The sequence below is a fragment of the Schistocerca americana genome, chromosome 5 (assembly GCF_021461395.2).
Source record: "Schistocerca americana isolate TAMUIC-IGC-003095 chromosome 5, iqSchAmer2.1, whole genome shotgun sequence".
NCBI classification, from domain to species: Eukaryota; Metazoa; Arthropoda; class Insecta; order Orthoptera; family Acrididae; genus Schistocerca; species Schistocerca americana.
In genome coordinates, this window is record NC_060123.1 from 135,354,799 (window position 1) to 135,375,311 (window position 20,513).

Here is a 20,513-nt window from a genome sequence, read left to right on the forward strand (position 1 = left end):
ACACTGCCCAACATTACATTCCTTTTATGTCTGCTCCACAGCCTGTGACATCTGGATACTTCCTATGAATACCAGCTTATCTGAACTGTGCAGGTGGAAACTCTGCCCTGCAATATATCCTAATTTTCTCAACAGTCCTGGCTTCAACCTTTGTTAGTCACTGCCCACACCCACCTATCCCTTTCCCTGTTCCCACTCCAGTACTACAAAGCTCTCCATTCCACCAATGCACCCACAGCCTTTACTTCTTTTCCACTGCCCCCCCCCCTCCCCCATTCTGACCTCCCTCTAACCTCCCCATTACACCTAGCTGCCCTACCCTCTCTCCACTTTGTCCCTGTATGCTCCCATTCTGATCTCAGCAGCCTGTGTGTGTGTGTGTGTGTGTGTGTGTGTGTGTGTGTGTGTGAGAGAGAGAGAGAGAGAGAGAGAGAGAGAGAAGAGAGAGAGAGAAAATTTGGATGAAGGCCTTTCTGGCCTAAAGCTTACTGACTGACCATCTTTTTTGTTGTGCCTATCTGCGACTCAGCATCTCTGCTATATGAGTAGCAATCTACCCTTTTTATAATATTCTCAATATTCTATCCTGGATTTTCCATTATTCTCTGTGAAATTCATGTACTGTATCAAAGAGACATTAACATTACAATAATCCCACTATTTTAGCAAGAGTTCTTCAGACCAATACAGAAACAGAATTCATTTTATAACCTTCTGCAATGATTTTAAAATTACTGCTGACTGAGTAGTCATTCTTTGTAACTATCCATGGCATAGTTACCATAGTAAGGAACAGAACAATAAAGCTTAGGTTGAGAAGAAAATCTGACAACTTCTAAACAGTCAAATATTATCAGCGTCAGCACTGTTTCAGTTTTGTAACCATACTTAAAATTTATTTCATTTCTTAAACAGTCAAATATTATCAGCGTCAGCACTGTTTCAGTTTTGTAACCATACTTAAAATTTATTTCATTTCTGACAATCTGTATATCAGACACATTCAGACCATTTGAAATGTTCTGAGAACTTCAAACACTTCATAGTACCAGAAGTTTCCATTAATTTAGGCCTTTACACCAATTACAGTTGGGAGCAAATAGGATCAGTAGCAACTTAGAACCCTTTGGAAAATATAATTTAAGGGACAGATTCATATCCCTCATATGAGCAAATATCAATGCATAGCCTGTAAATATTGGTCTATGGTACTTTTCAATCATCACTGATGTATATACAACAGAACAAGATCTTCACTGTCATTCTAATGAGCCAAATAATAGGGCATTTGCCCAATGCCATATCTTCATGTTCAAGTTCTCATTGAACCACCTAAAACATCAACTGGAAAAACCTACCAGTTTTGACATGTTTTTGTGCTCTATTCTGTGGAGAGAAGAAAAAGTTGTTGCTTTAAAATTACAGCAACTGTACACAACACAGTTGAAAATAAATACTTCAGAAATTGTTATTTCTTTTTTTAAATAGCTGGCAGTTAAGCCAGTTTAATTTTTTTTAATTTCGTTTTTGTCATAAGCATACGGATTCAGGACATGCGACACTGCCTATCACCTTCTGCACAGCCATGACTTATGCTTCTCAACAACATATATTAAAAATACAACAAATTCTCAGTACTAAATTTTTTTGGCACACTGAAGACATAATAAAATTCATATCCTATATAATTTATCGGCACACTGGCAGAGACAGACAGTTTCAAAGAGTTTCATCACTCAGGTTACCACATAACTTTAGTTTCATAATTACTCAAAAAGAGACTTTTGTACATGTTTATCGGAAGACTGATATCACATCTGCAACCTCTAGGAGACATGGAAACTCTTCAAAAAAAAAAAAAAAAAAAAAAAAAAAAAAAAAAAAAAAAAAATGTAGTACTTCTGGACAGTCTTAATGTAACAGAATTTGTCTCTTAAAAAGGAATTACACTGCAGATCAAATGGTTCCATAAGCCTGCGTACAGGGAGGGGGGGGGGGGCGCCTGGAGTGGGAAACTGTCTCAAAACAGGCTATTCTTGTAATTCTTTCAACAACAATTTCAACGCCCGAAGCATTCTCCAAACACTTGCATTTTCTTTAATACAAGTGAGCTTTAAGGATCAAGACAGTGTTCCTTGTCAGACGTTTCCCTTCCACAATGTGCTTTTCTTTTTAAATACAACCACTTTCCCTGTCAAATCACAAATAATTTGCTTCTCACCTTGCAATGTCTTGGTGAGAGTAGTCTGCAATCAATTTCATTTATGATGTGCTGTCTGAAATGCACTGTTTCTTGCAATTTTTGTTCCCGTTTTCCTTTTTCCTTCAGAAAGTCAGCAGCAGTTTGCCTTAAATCAAAGAATTGTTCCAGACATGCCTGTTGACAATCAATGTCCTTTGCAGTAATATATAATGTCTCCATACTTTTTGTGCAGCACCATGAAAAACTGTTACAATTAACAGTGTAATACATTTGACTTCAGCAAAATTACTATTCTTATCACTAATTTCATCATTTGCTCCATGCCTACAAATTTAACACGAAATGCTTCTAGATGTATAGAACGATGAGACCCATATAAATCTTTCTTTCGATTACTGTAATTTTTTTTCTTTTTTCATTGTTAACTGAATCTTTAAAGTTTTTCTGCATGGTGTTAAAGATTTCACTAGGAAATTCGCAGTAACCATCAAAGTCCTCTCTAATGTGCAAAGTATTCAACTAAATATATGGTATGTGCAGATGGTTGTGTGTGCGTGCGCGCGCGCAAGCGAGTGTATACCTGTCCTTTTTTCCCCTTAAGGTAAGTCTTTCCGCTCCCGAGATTGGAATGACTCCTTACCCTCTCCCTTAAAACCCACATCCTCTCCTTCCCTCTTTCCTGATGAAGCAGCCGTTGGATGCGAAAGCTTGAATTTTATGTGTATGTTTGTGTGTCTGTCTACATGCCAGCGCTTTCGTTTGGTTAAGTTACATCATCTTTGTTTTTAGATATATTTTTCCCACGTGGAATGTTTATGTTTCCCTCTATATATATGTATATATATATAAAAACAAAGATGTGACTTACCAAACGAAAGTGCTGGCAGGTCGATAGACACACAAACAAAAACAAACATAAACACAAAATTCAAGCTTTCGCAACCAACGGTTGCTTCATCAGGAAAGAGGGAAGAAGAGGGAAAGACGAAAGGATGTGGGTTTTAAGGGGGTTTGCGGTTGGATATATGTGTGTGTGTGTGTGTGTGTGTGTGTGTGTGTGTGTGTGTGTGTGTGTGTGTGTGCGCGCGCGAGCGAGCGAGCGAGCGAGCGAGCGAGCAAGCGAGTGTATACCCGTCCTTTTTCCCCCTAGGGAAAGTCTTTCCGTTCCCGGGATTGGAATGACTCCTTACCCTCTCCCTTAAAACCCACATCCTTTCGTCTTTCCCTCTCCTTCCCTCTTTCCCGATGAAGCAACCGTTGGTTGCGAAAGCTCGAATTTTGTGTGTATGTTTGTGTGTCTATTGACCTGCCAGCACTATCGTTTGGTAAGTCACATCATCTTTGTTTTTTTTGATATATTTTTCCCATGTGGAATGTTTCCCTCTATATATTTGGGTGGGTGGAGCACCTGCCCTCTCTCTAACTCATAAAACAGATTTGTATGAAAGCTAACAGAACTCTCAGTCAAGCTCACGTGCCTTCTCATGGCTCAGTGCCAATACAGCTAGCTAGATTCAAGAGATAACGATTACTTCGTTTCATCTACAGGACTGCCTCTCTCTCTCTCTATATATATATATATATATATATATATATATATATATATATATATATATAAAAACAAAGATGATGTGACTTACCAAATGAAAGTGCTGGCAGGTCGACAGACACACAAACAAACACAAACATACACACAAAATTCAAGCTTTCGCAACAGACTGTTGCCTCATCAGGAAAGAGGGAAGGAGAGGGAAAGACGAAAGGATGTGGGTTTTAAGGGAGAGGGTAAGGAGTCATTCCAATCCCGGGAGCGGAAAGACTTACCTTAGGGGGAAAAAAGGACGGGTATACACTCGCACACACACACATATCCATCCACACATATACAGACACAAGCAGACATATTAGAATATGTCTGCTTGTGTCTGTATATGTGTGGATGGATATGTGTGTGTGTGCGAGTGTATACCCGTCCTTTTTTCCCCCTAAGGTAAGTCTTTCCGCTCCCGGGATTGGAATGACTCCTTACCCTCTCCCTTAAAACCCACATCCTTTCGTCTTTCCCTCTCCTTCCCTCTTTCCTGATGAGGCAACAGTCTGTTGCGAAAGCTTGAATTTTGTGTGTATGTTTGTGTTTGTTTGTGTGTCTGTCGACCTGCCAGCACTTTCATTTGGTAAGTCACATCATCTTTGTTTTTAGATATATATTTCCTACGTGGAATGTTTCCCTCTATTATAACTATATATATATATATATATATATATATATATATATATATATATATAGGAAAAATATATCTAAAAACAAAGATGATGTGACTTACCAAATGAAAGTGCTGGCTGGTCGACAGACACACAAACAAACAAACACCCTTTTTCCCCCTAAGGTAAGTCTTTCCGCTCCCGGGATTGGAATGACTCCTTACCCTCTCCCTTAAAACCCACATCCTTTCATCTTTCCCTCTCCTTCCCTCTTTCCTGATGAGGCAACAGTTTGTTGCGAAAGCTTGAATTTTGTGTGTATGTTCGTGTTTGTTTGTGTGTCTGTCGACCTGCCAGCACTTTCATTTGGTAAGTCACATCATCTTTGTTTTTTTATATACATATATATACTCAAAAGAGCATTTTAAACTATCTTATTACATGTAGCTAAATGTAGAAGTATAAATGTTACTCAACACAGATTTCCCTTGCCAGTGTGTATACAATGCCGTGCGACCAATTGTCACGTCAACAAGGAAAATATCAATTTATCTAACAAATTATCAACACTCTTCTATATACATCTCATGCACAGCACTGTAATCTTTGGTTATCGACAGTTATATTTATCTCATTTTATTCAATAATTTGTGGAACTTATTTCACAATTCGTAACCTTTCTGTCTTGATTTATAATTAAATTTAATTTTATGTTTTAGTACTGAGAATCAAAAGTTCTGTATTATGCTCTTTAAAAAGGGGGGGGGGGGCCCAAGCCTTACTTGGGTTGCTTAGGGAAGTACACTGATTGCTTACAATGTTAGGAATTCGTTTCTTTTCCAAACACTGTAAGGTTGTAAAGCCCACACCTTTATCCTTATTAAACAGTTGTAAATGCCAAATTGACAAACCTTTAGCTTACTAACAAACTGTTAATCCATAATGGTAGGAAAAAACATTATACTTCAATTTCTTCAGTTTATTCATCTGAAATGATTAACTGGAAGCAAGCAGCAAAGAATAATCAAGTGTGGCTGCAGATCCAATTACCAATTTGCTCACTACAAATTTTTATTTGTTTCTGGTATACTTGAAAAGCTTTATCAAAAGATTGCCAGACAATCTATTACATAAACAAACCTACATAAGGAACTTACAAACCTGGTGTTACACATATATGATTACATTTGCCACAAGACTGACATGATCCACCACTTACAGCCTCTGCTGGACAGGGACTTACATCTCCTGTCATCTGCCTGTTTTTTTCTATAATTGAATGTCCAGAATAGGTATAAGACACACAAGACACAAACTTTTGAGATATTTTACTTTCACTGCAGAAGCTTGGCTAGCAAAAAAAACAAAAAAAAGGAACATTTACATAATCATGCCAGCCTACTTCTGGGCACACTTTGCACAATTTTATTAACATGTTATAGACCAAAAATAAAAATTATTTAACCCAATTTGTGATTATTTTTTCTTACTTTTATTCTACTAATCCATATTTAAAATGCCTTTATAACTGGTAGATTAAAAGAAATTAACAATGATATTTCTGATCTGGAAACATACTGTCGAATTGTGTAGCTACATGGCAGCTCTACATCAACAGTAACTGATTAAACAGTCATAAAGATTATTAAATTCCATCAGAAGTACAGCAAATTAACAAACAAAATGTCACTAAACTACTAATCATAATAAATCTGTAGAATTCAACTACAAATCTCAGAAAATCAGAGCTCAACCAGATAATATCTGGTCACTGAAAACATGATGGTGGTAGTATTGGATTTAGGGAATGCAGAACAGTTTTAGGAACGTTGAACACTTTTGTTTTATTAATTTGAATTTACAATAGCTATAACTTTTAATTCCCTATGCTGAAGTGCTAATGATTACAGAACGTTTAACTGAGGCCACAAACTGCCTGCATTGTATAATCACTTTATGCGACTTCAATCCAAAGTAACATTTTCAAGCAATACATACGAAAATTAATGCCGTAACATTAATACCTAACCCTCGTATAGCTCCTGGGTTTCACATGGAAGCAAGCAGTAGCAGCAGCAACAGGGAGTGGAAAACTGAAGGGATTACAGAGGAATAATGTCTTGGAAGATTTCCAAATCAATCATTGGAATAGAAGGTTAATGAAGTTACACTCGTACAGGAATTTGTTCACGGTGTTGAACTTTCATGGCACACATTTCCACAATTCTGTCACACTTCCACAAACACACAAGAAGCATCCAAAACATTCACAACAAGGTTTACATATAAAACACATTTGTCAGTCCATTTGTCGTTGGCAAATCAAGCATTCATACTTCTCAAATATTAAATAGCACTCTCAGCAACAAGCATATACACATCCATAAACTAGCACACACTATCATACACTACACATAGGCTCATTGATACAATGCAGTTTACGTACTTCCATGCCTTTGGAAGGGTAGTGAACACACTTCGGCTGGCATGTAATTTATTCACAGGCACACAGGGACGCAAGTATCACACATCAGTCAGAAATACACGAGGAGGTCCAAGCTCAATAAGAAATACCATACTTATTCCTGAGTATTTTCACAACGGAAACCAGACTAGCAAATGATAAATGCATAATCTGTTGCAATGGTCACACTCCAGAATCAGCGTAGAAAAATAATGACCCACAACATGAGAAATGTGACCACATAACCAAGCTCAATTCATTTCTATTCATTCAACACCCAATGTGCGGAAATGCTCATGAGGACCTCCTCAAATCACAGAATTTTTTTGGTTCAGGTCAGTGAGTTACCTTGGACTTTTTATTATCTATGTCACCTAAAAACAAGACTTACAAATAGTTACAAATTTACACAACCATCCTTATGGGTTTGTGAAGTAATCTGATAATATGATTACTTACATGCTCCAATAATGAGCAAAACAGCCATCAAACAATATAACGAAACCTGACTCCACTATACAAATTAAACTCAGCAATATATAAAAATATTTCGGATCTCACTTACAGGAAGGTCTAGCAGAGACTCCTTATGAACAATTAAATTGTACAGCGCAGAATTTGTAACATTTACTTACCCCTGATCATAAACTAGGAGTAATACTGACCTGTCCTTTAAAATAGGGCAGACGATAAACGCAACATAATTTTTCATTCATATCAAAGCCACTGAGATCAATTATTCTCAGCTTATTATGCTTTTATAAAGGCACTTCAATCAACAAATTTTCATCACTGAAATAAATATCAGCAGTTAAGTGAGTGATGTGCCTTTTATGGTAAAAAAGTCTCAAGTATCTAACCAAAGCACTTCACATCTTGGTAACAAATCTGACCAGTAAGATATGTCAGTTGCACTGCAACATTTAAACATACTTCCTCTGCTGGAAAATACTGTAATTTTTTCATGTTTACAATTTCCTGAGCAAGAAAAAACACACAATGTGCAGAGGAGGAAATGCTACATGCGTCGATCAGAAGATAAGGCGTACAGTAAGACATTTGTCGTTAAAAAATTATATATTTTGTGTAATCAGAATTAGCCTCGAATGATCCACACGCATCTTCTTCCATCCTTCCTCACACTGCATCACATCTTGTCGAGTTGCGTCGATCGGTCGGTCCATAGTCTTCAAGCACACTCTTTCGCCCTGGTAGGTGCGTCCCTCTCACAACAAACAACCAGACACACGCTCGTTCGTTCGCACATACTTCGTTTCCAGTAACTGTGCACACGAATATTTATCACTGTACTATTTTGTTTTCTTTTATTCATTATAAATCAATCGCTCACTCTGTTGCACTGCCTTTCACCCTGGACGAGCCTTCAGAGTGGAGTGGGGATTTGCAGACAACCAAAAGTAGGAATAATATTGAGAAAGTATTTCATCCAAATTTCTTCATGTGGGATTATACATACAGAGGCGGATCTGTAAAGGGAAAATTCTTAGCTTCAGAACCAAAACTGGAAAAACATGAATATTTCTACAAAGACTTAACAATCGTACATTTTTGTTGTGGAGATTGGTATTATCTTTCCAGTCTCACTACCATTCATTTTAACATCCATACAACACGAACTCCTCTGCACACCAGTGCCATGAAACAACACTTCGCAAACTTTTCCAGTTAAAGTTACTCTGGATTTTAAATATCAACCAGCAGCTACTATGTGTAGAGTCTAAGCAACATATTACCACCGCAGAAATTACTGTAAGTGTAACATCCTACCCATTTCTGTGATCCTTATGAATAAAGTCTTTATTTTAAAAGGAAATCATCTCATTTCCATTACCTCATAAATTTTAGCTTGAAGAAAATTTGTTTATCATCTTCAAAATGATCAAAATATTATAAACTTTACACCAACTGCCCTTTAAATGCTGCAATTCATGAAGTGTTACGTTAAGTCAACATTTTCATGTAATGTTGTTTGCATTAGTGTTTCACAGGTTAGAACTAACATGAATAAGTGTGTTACTCACCAACTGGAGGCTGGTGTGGCTGCAGCAGATTTCAGCTTACGCACTTCTCTCGTGGCCCAAGTAGCAAGAGTTTTAGTCTTTGTGACACGGGATCGACGACCCTGCGTCAATAATTCTGTAATGGGCTCCACATCCAATAGCTGTAGCATCTTAGCACCAAATGCTGTACACAGGTCACTGCAATCAATTACAAAGAGAAAAGGTAAGCCGAACACCACCAGGGGTAATTCAATGGACAACAGGACATTCAGATACCTGAGTATCACAGTTATTCAGTTAGCACAATAAAATAATGCAGAGTTAAAAAGAATGGTTACCAACAAACACCTCATTGGCTTGACTTGTTTTACATGAGATCATTCGAATCACACTGCAACTTCTAAACGAAGACAAAAAATTAGTTTTAAATTTGAATATTTTTAACATGGAGCAGCAGAGTGAACAACTGTAAAATGTAATTATATTAAATTTCAGCCTCCAGTTGCATAAGCAAAGAACTTTACCTAGGTTTCGGCTATAATAATGTAGCCTTCTTCAGAAATGCCATAATATAAGATTAAAATTAAAACATGCCGGATATTGGCCTTGTCAAAGTTGATTTTAGTACTACAGTACATAGTCAAAAGACTGCGTCACTTCTACCAATGTTTTGCCGATAGGCCACACAAACGGGCCAGACAGGTGGGCCGTGGGTGCAGAGTCTTAACAGAGTTATGACATGTTTTAATGTTAATCTTATATTATGACATTTCTGAAGAAGGCTACATTATTATAGCCAAAACCTAGATAAAGTTTCTTTGCTTATCCAACTGGTGGTTAAAATTTAATATAGTTTTAAATTTTCCAAAATTGATCATGTTTTACTGTAGTAATAACATGGTAAAATTACTATAAACAACACAATATTTAAATAATAACTCCAGCCATCAGAAACTCATTATGCTACTAATATGAATCTCATTTTCAATAAATTCATGCTTGTCTACATCAAAACAAAGCATACAAATGTAAACCAACTATAAATAGTACCTCATATACAGTAGTGTTATGAAAATCGTCACACAAATTCTCTGTCAATATTAAAAAAAAGGGGGCGGGGCAGGTTGTTATTTAATGCTGAAAATAGTAATCCATTGGTCTACTTTCTGTAAAATGATGATCTGACTAATGCTTTTGCCTCTTATGTTGCAAAATACCAACAAGCACTAAACAAAGTGCCAGAAATTGAACATGACGACAAAGATAGAACAGTGGGCATTCACATTTCTAAAAGCTTCTCAATCATACTTGACGACACATGGTAATTTTTCTTAGTATCTATTCCTTAATTACCTAAATCATGTAAACAACTCCCAAACCACTACATTGATTCTTTAACACACAAATACACTGAAACACAGGTGCATAAGATTTTTGTAACAATAAGTTTAAGCAAAAAGATTTTCAACATTTATACACACGTTGTTTGTATCTCTGCTTTCCAGCTTAAGGCAACTTATTTCTCATTCTGTACAATCTCTGGAATGTGTATGTTCCTGCTTCATGTTTGTGCACCATTTAATGATAAAAATGTATATTTATACTGACACTCAGGTTTCTATCTGTTAGAACACTTTTAAGAAGCTATAATATTTTTTTTTACAATTTGTAATTCCATTTCCGTTTTATAAAAACAAGTGATGAATTATACCTTGTTTCTAGTTAAATGAATTTTAAAACAATAGGTCAAGTCACATTCAGGAAACTAAACTGAAATGTAGTCTACTGATCCACCTGAAGATGAGGATGTATGCCTCAAAATACACTGTGGGAGAAAATAAGTGAGTGGTACAATTCACTGTTTTAATTTATCTTTTACATGACATTTTTAAGTTCTACTCTTCTTATTTTATCATTCGACGTGCAAATAATAAAAGCAAATAGTAACAATATATTAATACATTAAGAAGTGAGCTGTAATAAACTGTGACTGCAGGAATTCTGATATAACCTACAGTTAAAAGTGCTCTACTGTGACACGTCAAGACTATAGTGTTTCCTAAAATTTGAGATAAAAGCTATTTCACAGAAGCAGTATAATAACGTTATGCCCACTTTTCTCTCTAAAATAGTTCCTCTGAGTAGTAGTTGTAGTAGTTAACAGACAAACTAATATTTCAATTCAACAACAACTATAGTAACTAAAAAATATTACGTAATACTCCACGCATTGAAAGATAAAGTTTTAGAGCAAGGTAACGACTACCCTCACAAAAACCATGGCAAATGATACAAACCCAATGAGTCCTGCACAGCATGCAACATTGCTGTCATTTCTATCAGCATCTTGAGCAATAACTGTTATGAATTGTACAATATATGGCACATGTGGTTCCATAAGCTGAACATCTGGGCTTGGAGTCTGGCCGTCACCTTTCAAGCCTTGTACAATACCAGTATAGGCTTCCAACACACCTTCACGTAAATCGTTCAGGTAATCAATCATGTCAAAATCATTCTGAAAAAACAACGAACATTGTTGCAGAACATAGGAAAATCTGACTATCCATCTTATGTTCTTTAACAGTAAGTAGGTAACATTACATAGATACATATTAATAATCCAAAGATTGCTTTTTAAACTATTCTTTACTGTAGAAGTGTTCCAGAGAAAGACAGATATACAGACCTAATGGAAGAGCTGGGAACCATCACATTACACTAAAATACCTAATTCTCAAATTCTCTTTTGAATGAACAAATCTAACTGAAAAACAAAAGTACAGGTTAGCAATATTTTACATTGCCATTTAGTCTTAATGCATCGCAGTTCCGTGTATTATGTACCCAAGCACCTCTCCAGGGGACACCACCTTGACGAAGCGCTGTCCGTGCGGGTGGAGAGGCTTGCGTATCCGCTGGAAGCTGAGGGCTATGCCAAAGGTAGAGGACCTACTGCCGGAAAGACCTCAACCGATGGATCAGACTAAGAGTGTCCCACAACATCCCTTCTTCCCTATCCCTGACCCAACCCAAGGTGTGATGCGATCCATACCGAGGGGTGCTTGGCACATGGAAAAATGTGTCTCAAACGGAGCCTCAGGGATACCCGGCGACCTCCCAGAGTAATTAGCCTTACACAGCGTGGGGTATTCGTGGTGTGGACCTTCTAGATCCCCAAATCTCGTGGGACCGACATTGACATGATTACAGAAAAAGAAACTGAGGGGCAAATTGAGACCTCAGATACCCAAACATCGGGGACTGAATCGATGGAAGGCACTTACACTACTGAATCAGGGTCTAGACCTGAGCCAGAAGTGGGAACTGTAACCGAGAAGCTAGACCAGATTAAGATCAAAGGCTTGTCTGGGGCCCAAAGGAGGAAGCTACTCAGGGAACAGAGCGAAAAGGAAGGAAAAGAATGGCTTCCTAAACACAAACAGAAGGAAGTAAAGGGACTAGAACCCAAGACCCCCAGAAAAAAACTGTCTCAGGTTGAAGGGGACACCCAGACCCCCACAACGTCAAAGACAGGTAGTAAGCGGATAAGGGAGGAATCAAAGACTCCCTCCTCCCTGCGTAAGCGAGTCCAGAAAAAACCGAGGCAAGAAATAGGGAAACAGACCTATAGTACTGCAGTCTCGGTTTTTAGGATGGCAGTTATCCAGGAAGGTTATCCACTGGTGGCCATTACCTTGCAGCAGGAGGAACTAGTACAGATGGCCCCCTGAAAAGATTGGGGGGGGGGGGGGGGGGGGGGGGGGGGGACACTGGCCCAGGTCTCAACTTCAGGAGGGTCTATCTAGACCGTGGTGCACTCATTTTTGTCTGTGACGGGGTGCACACAGTAGAATCGCTTTAAGGACAAGGTGCCCATGATATCCTCGTGGGAAGATGTGAAGCTGCTGGTCAAGACGGCAGCAGAGCTTCTTAAAACCGCAAAGATATCATTATGGGTACCCAAGATCCTTAAGGAAGTCTCCCCCAAGACTGTTCGGAAAAGTCCTGACAGAAGACTGGAGAGTGATTAACCAGAAGGTTGCTCCGGAAGGACGAACCCTGGTGGTGGAGGTTGGTGGGAAGTCACTGAAGGCGATGCGGGAGCAGGACCTGAAACTGTTTTTATGGTTCTTGCAAGACACCATTAGGATTCTCAAAGACCGCAAAGATTGCAGTAAGATGGAGCCTGGAGGTGCTGCAGATTAATCTGCAGCACAGTAAAGGGGCCTCTGCTGCCCTGAGCCACTGCCTGAGGAGACAGGAAGTGGGCGTGGCCCTGATACAAGAACCCTATTTATACAAAGGGGGTGTACCGGCCTCTGACGCACTGGAGGTAAGCTGATCTATGCTAGAAATCTAAGAAACTCCAGAACACGCATCTATGTTAAAAACGGCATTTCTTTCATGCCAATGATAGATTTCTGCTCTAGCGACTTAGTGACTATCAAAATGCAGCAATGTGAGGAAGGTATCACGAGGGAAATTGTCTTGGCCTCAGCATACCTTCCTTACGAAGACAGTTCTCCCCCTCCCTTGGAGGTGAGGAGATTGGTAGAGACTTGCCATCGGCAAGGTGACCAACTGCTGGTGGGGTGCAATGCCAATGCCCCCAACCTAGTGTGGGGCAGCAAGGACACTAACAGTAGAGGTGAGTACCTTCTTGAATTCCTCTTAGCTAACAACTTGGAGGTCCTGAATAGGGGCAATGAACCTACATTCAGGAATAGCAGAAGGGAAGAAGTAATTGAAATAACATTTGGTTCCATGACGATGGGTAGCTATGTCAAACAATGGCATGTGATGTTGGAGCCATCCTCATCGGACCACATGTACATTAAAGTCAAGGTTTAAATGGGAATCAGACCATGACTTATAGAAATCCCAGGAAAACAGACTGGGAGACATACAGGAGAGACCTTGACTTAGGGTCATCAGAAATTAAAACCACGATAAGGAAGCCAGTAGAATTTGAGGAAGTAGCAGAGGCTGTTACCTCTGCCATAGTGACCTCATATCAGGATAACTGCACAATCACCATGAAGTGCACAAATAGGAGTGTTCCTTGGTGGAATAACAAATTGGAAACGCAAAGAAAACAGGTACGGAGACTGTTTAATATTGCGAGACGCAAAGGACAATGGGCTAAATATCGTGAGGCCCTTGTCAATTACAACCTTGCAATAAGACAAGCAAAGGAGGCATCCTGGAAGGCATTCTGTGAAGAACTGGAAGGCACGGCCGCACAAGCCAGACTTCACCAAGATTCTCACTAGAGTACCAACTCACTCAGGAGGGACGTTGAGGAAGGAGGATGGGGAATATACAAAGGACAATGGGCTAAATATCGTGAGGCCCTTGTCAATTACAACCTTGCAATAAGACAAGCAAAGGAGGCATCCTGGAAGGCATTCTGTGAAGAACTGGAAGGCACGGCCGCACAAGCCAGACTTCACCAAGATTCTCACTAGAGTACCAACTCACTCAGGAGGGACGTTGAGGAAGGAGGATGGGGAATATACAAAGATAGCACATGAGACGCTGGAATTGCTCCTCAAAACTCACTTTCCTCAATACGCTCTGCCGGCTAACACAGACCAGTATGTGACCCCAGAGAGACAACGGTTCTCAGACACTCGAAGAAAGGACTGGGAATCAGCCAAGGAGTGTGTGAACTTCAACAAAATCCAGTGGGTGGTGGGAACATTCCAGCCGTTTAAGTCACCTGGCCCAGATGGAATTTTTCCAGCTCTCCTGCAACAGGCAGGAGGAAACCTTATAAGAATCCTATGCAGGCTATTTAGGGTTAGCTTAGCAGTAGGAATCATTCCCAATGTTTGGAGGGCAGTGAAGGTTGTCTTCATTCCAAAGCCAGGGAGAATTGATCATACCAAGGCCAAGGATATGAGACCAATCAGTCTGTCCTCCTCCATTCTCAAAACACTGCAAAAACTTGTTAATGTATATGCTGGGGAGAGTAGGCTATGTAGTGCCCCTCTACACCTGAACCATCATGCATATCAACCAGGTAAATCATGTGAAACAGCTCTCCACCAACTCATTGGGAAGGTGGAAAAAGCACTTGACTTCCAAGAAATAGTCCTCTTGCATCTTCCTGGATATCGAGGGGGCCTTTAGCAACACGACCTTCGATTCCATGATAAGGGCAGCAGAGGTACATGATCTGGGGACCACTATATGTAGGTAGGCCAGAGCCATGATTAGTGGAAGGAAGGTAGAGGCTACCATGATGAATGAAAAGATGGTAATTAAGACCACTAGAGGCTGCCCACAAGGAGGAGTTTTGTCCCCTCTATTGTGGAATCTAGTGGTGAACGAACTCATTGAGGAACTAAATTCCAGATAATGCTTCCACCAAGGATACGCAGATGACCTTGTCATAGTAATACTTGGCAAATTCACTGACACAGTTAGGAATATGGCACAAGGAGGGTTGGACATTGTGCAAAAATGGTGCATTAAACAGGATCTGAGAGTTAATCGTAACAAGACTGTTCTGGTGCCATTTACGAAGAGACATATTCAGCATGCAAGTTGAAATCTAAAGCTCTTCAATGAAACTCTACCTGTGAAGCGGACACTGAAATATCTAGGGGTAACCTTGGATGAGAAGCTAACTTTGACCCCTCATATTAAGAGTATCTGCTCCAAGGCAAAAAGTACTTTAGTGAGAACTAGCAGGGCTTGTGGCAAAAACTGGGGTCTAAGCCCCAGGGGAGTGCACTGGATATACACCACAGTGGTTAGACCTAGGATTTCCTATGGGGCCATAGTGTTGTGGAAGAAGGTAGAACAGCGGGATGCTGCTGAAGAGCTTGCTAAGGTGCAGAGATTGGCCTGCTTAGCCATAACGGGTGGAATTAGCAGCACACCAACCGCTGGAATGGAAGCCATGCTGGATGTGCCTCCACTTCACCTTTGGGTTAAGATGGAGGCAGCAGCTGGGCCATACAGACTTAAAACTGGCTAAAACTGGGTCTCATTTGGATATCCAGAATCACACACTAACATAGTGAGTGAGGTAAATATAGGTATGGCTGGGGAAATGCCCGCTGACTGTATAATGACTCGTAACTGCTTCGACAAGCCTTACAATATAATAATTGGAAGTAAGGAGCAGTGGGAGAAAACAGTTCGACACCGTACGGGGGACATCGTTTGGTTCACCGATGGGTCAAAAACAGATCAAGGCGTTGGGGCAGGGTTGTACAGGGTTCAGCCAAGACTGGAGAGCAGCATCTTTCTAGGAAAGCTGGCCTCTGTATTCCAAGCCGAAATTTCTGCAATCAGGGCATGTGGGGAGACGAATATGAGTAGGTGCTACAATGATAGTAGCATCTACATCTATTCGGACAGCCAGGCAGCCCTGAAATCATTGGCAGCTCCTGCAACAAGATGTAAGATTGTTGCAGATTGCCACAGGGCTCTGTTGGAGCTAGGGGGAAGCAATAGGGTGCACCTAGTGTGGGTCCCTGGCCACTCAGGGATCTGTGGCAATGAACAAGCCGATAGATTGGCTAGGATGGGGGTAACAACTCCATTTATTGGACCGGAACCTGTCTTGACAATCATCAAGGCCATGATCAAATTAGAACTACGGAACTGGCTTAGGAAACAGCACGTAGGATATTGGACCAAGGTCCATAAACAAAAACATGGTATGGTAATGATGCCCAAGACATGTTTTAAAAGAAGCTCTGTAATCCTGGGATTGAACAGGAAAGAGATCAAACTCATGACTGGACTGATGACCGGCCATGGGAACTTCAAAAACACCTACACACAATGGGTATAATGGAAGAGGACCCTAAATGTAGGATCTGTGATGAGGGTGAAGAAACTGCATCACACCTAATCTCTGAATGCATGGCATTGGAGAGTAAAAGATACAGAATCTTCGGGACAACTAGACCTGAAGAAATTGTGTCTAACAAATAACTGGTAGAGGGACTCCTTGCACTATTTAAGGGCACTGGTTGGCTTTACTAGATATACAGGGAGCGATACCACACAATAAACCTAGTTTCTGTGTGGGCAGTGGCGAGTTGGACCTAAGCTGTTTTAGCTCTCCTGTTAAAATCAAATCAAATGTACCCAAGCAGAGTTACAGTTTACGATGGATTGTGGTACAACAAGAGAAATGCATGACCTGAATTTTTGTATGAGAGAAACGGAAACCTTGGGAAAGAGCCCATGCATGGACCCATTGGATGGCACCTTGGAGCTGGCAGTGGGAGCTGCACCAAATGCGAAAATTATCAATGTACAACACAGGGACAACCAGTGGCCCAACAGGGGTCAGTAGCCCCATTGATGGTGATGTGGAAGAGTGTGACACTGAACACACATCCCTCTGGGGCACCAATCTCTTGGACCCGTACACAGCTGCATGAAGTGCTAACTCTAACTGGAAACAACTGGTAAGATAAAAACTGACAAATAAAAATCTAAATCTGAAGGGGACCTCGAAAGCCCCAGTCATGAAGAGTAAGTAAAATGGGATGACACCATACGGTGTCATACATCCAATGCAGGTCAAAAAGGACTTTTAGAAAAAGCCTGTCGGGTTGCTGCTTCCAATCTACGCATATCTACAGTTGTGGATTGTCCCTCCTGGAAACCACGAAGACAGGGAGCCAAAAGGCCCTGAGATTTGAGAACCCAGCATAATCTGCAGGCAACCATCATTTTATGTAGCTTACAGAGCATGTTTTTCAGAGTAATCCTTAGTGTGATGGTCACAATATTCAACTGGTAACTGTCAAGAGACATTGGTCTCTTGCCTGTCTTAAGGAATTGGACAACTATGCTATCTTGCCATTGCAACAGAAAGACACCTTGGAGCCAAATACGGTTGAAGTCTCTGAGGAGATGCTGCCCTTGGGGAACATTCAGATGTTGGATCATCTGATAGTCAACTGAATAAGGGTCTAGGGCCATGTCGTGATACGAGGCAAGAGCCTGAAGCAGTTCCCAGTCACTGAAGGATTCAGCTTGGCGGGAAGTGAAAGATAAGGGAATATCTTATACTTGTTGCATCTGCCGTAGAAAGGTACCTGGTCAGGAAGAGGATGCCGATGCGGTCACAAAGTGGGATCACAAGGTATTCCAAAAGAACCGATGGATCAGTAGAAAGACACGAAGACCAGAAACAGTTGCTGATCATTGGTGGCCCGTAAGGTCCGCACCTCAGATGAAGAGGCATACGTCCACAGGGAGGAGACAAGACTCCCAGCATTCCTTCTTAATTTGCTTGATTAAGCAGCACGCCTTAGCACGAAGTTGCTTAAATGTGATAAAGTTGGTCTGCAAATGACGTCGTCTGAATCACTGCAGGTCTCATCGGCAATCCTGAATAGCTATTGCAAGGTCTTGGGCCCACCACAGCATCAGCTGTTGGTGGTGGTGGTGGTGGTGGTGGTGGTGGTGGTGTTTGTAGAAAGGGGAATAGCACCTCCAGTGGTGTGGATGATCACGTCGCAAACATCTTGTACAACCTCACCAATAATACCTGACAAAGAGGTGGGAAATGTAAAAGCGAAGTCAAGCAAAGGACAGTTGACTCTGTGAAGTACCCAATGTAGTAGACAGTCAGTCAGTTTGGTGGTGGCAATGATATGCCAGGATCACCAATTTCCACTGGATGATTAATATGACTGGTGGCCAGGTTAGGCATGAAGGGGCCAGAAGGACAAGTCATGCCACAGGATCAATGCCCATCACAAATGGGGACAGAACCACAGCCACAAAACGTTGGCTCACAATCTTACAGTGTGGAGGGATCTGGTGCCTCCAGGGGCTCTGGAGGAACCTTGTCCTGATTCTACTTTGTTCATGGGGATATCTGCATTAAGTGTAGGGACAGTTGAAGAGCAGACTGCCCAGCGACCCACAGGCTGTGGCTCCTTCAGCCATCATTTGGCATCAGGCCTCCTGGGAGAGGTATCCCGAGGAGGGCTTGTCTCCTGTAGACACGAAAAGGAGAATGTTTCTTCAGCCAGGTGCGGGAAGTGGATCCTGAAGAAGGTACCATGGGAACCACTGTAGAGGAAGATTGTGAAATCTGGTTTGGGAAAAGTGGATTGGAGGGGGGCGGGGGTGGCATGGTTATGGTATTAGCATAACTACACAAGTTACACACATTCAGTATAAAAGAACAGACATTCCATAGATTTGTATTCATGGATCTTCTATTCTTTCTTGAAAACTGGACAACTGATGAACATGGAGGGTGATGTTCTGCATGGTTGACACACAAAGGTGGATGTTCACTACGACCAACTTTGGAGAGTGATTGCCCACAGTTGCCACATTTTGGATCCGCCATGCAGGGGGATGACATATGTTCAAAGAAACATCTAAAGTACTTCATACGCTGCAGGACATATGGTTTCACATCATCACATCTGTACACCATGACCTTAACTTTCCCCAGGAGGACACTCCCCCCCCCCCCCCCCCCAAAGCTTAAGACAAAGGCCCCCATACTCATACAATTATCCTTGGGCCCTTTTTGTACGCACCTGATAAAATGTGTGCTTGCCACTGGAAAGCAGCCTGGAGCTCCTAATTTGGTTCAATTGTAAGACCTCTATGGAAAACGATTTCTTGGACCATTTTCTAAGTTTAGGTTGGGACAATGGTCACACATCACCTAGATGATCACATAACTGGAGAGCTGTAGAAAGGACAGCAGAGGAAGTTTTAATTAATAACAAACCATTTCGCATTTTTCCCCAGACACTCAACTTCCCCAAATTTGTCTTGAAAGTTTCCGACAAAAGAATAATGGTTTCACTGTAGAAAAGGTACAACAGTCCTGGTACATACAAAGTACTGGGTGAAGTGTATCGCTCCCAGAGGTCTGGCCCATCCTTCATCCCATGAAATGGCCAGGGAAGGAAATGCTGTGGGGTGTTATCTCTCTGCGTTATAATTATCTTTTCTACATGAACAGACTGCTCAGGTCTTCTGGCCACCAACAAAAGAAAGTTTAATTTGCTTCATGCACAAATCGTCCGCCATGGTGCCACCTACTCTGAATCAGGGCTCTTCCCACAGGTGCCACTCAGCCACAGCAACTGTTAACTGGACAGTAAACTGTTGCCCAAACTTCCCATGCCGTGACAAGAACATACTCTGGTTTTCATGGAGTTTCTAGCTCAGACACAAACACTGTGATCCGTGCATGGTCAGGAGGCTACCATTATGCAAGTACTTGACCAACGCCCCCCCCCCCCCCCCCCAAAAAAAAAAAAAATAATAATAATAAAATAAAACCCATCCACACACACACACACACACACACACACACACACACACACACACACACACACACACGCGCACGCAATGGAATTGTTACAAATGATAGAATATGCATCACAATGGCAACCTCCCCTACATGAACTGCACTTCTATAAAATGTGGAAAGTAGTAGCAAGTCAAGCCTAAAATGAGACCATTTAATTAGGAATTTAAAGTTATAGACTGCTGGAAGGGATAAAACCAAGTGTTCAACATCAAAAGCCAGATCTAAGCACAATCGGCATTAAAGCAGAGATGAAAAGAACAGTAGAAGGATAGGCTTGCAGCACAGAGAGGG

The 20,513-nt window shown here is 40.9% G+C and overlaps 1 protein-coding gene across 2 annotated transcripts in view; it reads right to left on the reverse strand.

Annotated features, from left to right (window-relative positions):
- Positions 1-5,874: 5,874 nt before the first annotated feature.
- Positions 5,875-20,513, reverse strand: part of LOC124615368 (importin subunit beta-1) — a 51,512-nt gene continuing 36,873 nt past the window's right edge. The window contains exons 14-16 of one of the 2 annotated variants that reach the window (XM_047143190.1): positions 11,188-11,408; positions 8,912-9,088; positions 5,875-8,356 (exon numbers count right to left, since the gene is read on the reverse strand). In XM_047143190.1, coding sequence (XP_046999146.1) covers position 8,356; positions 8,912-9,088; positions 11,188-11,408 — 399 coding nt within the window. In that variant the 3' untranslated portion in view covers positions 5,875-8,355. Of the gene's footprint in view, positions 8,357-8,907; positions 9,089-11,187; positions 11,409-20,513 lie in introns of those variants that run through there. The other variant, XM_047143189.1, reaches the window with a different exon arrangement.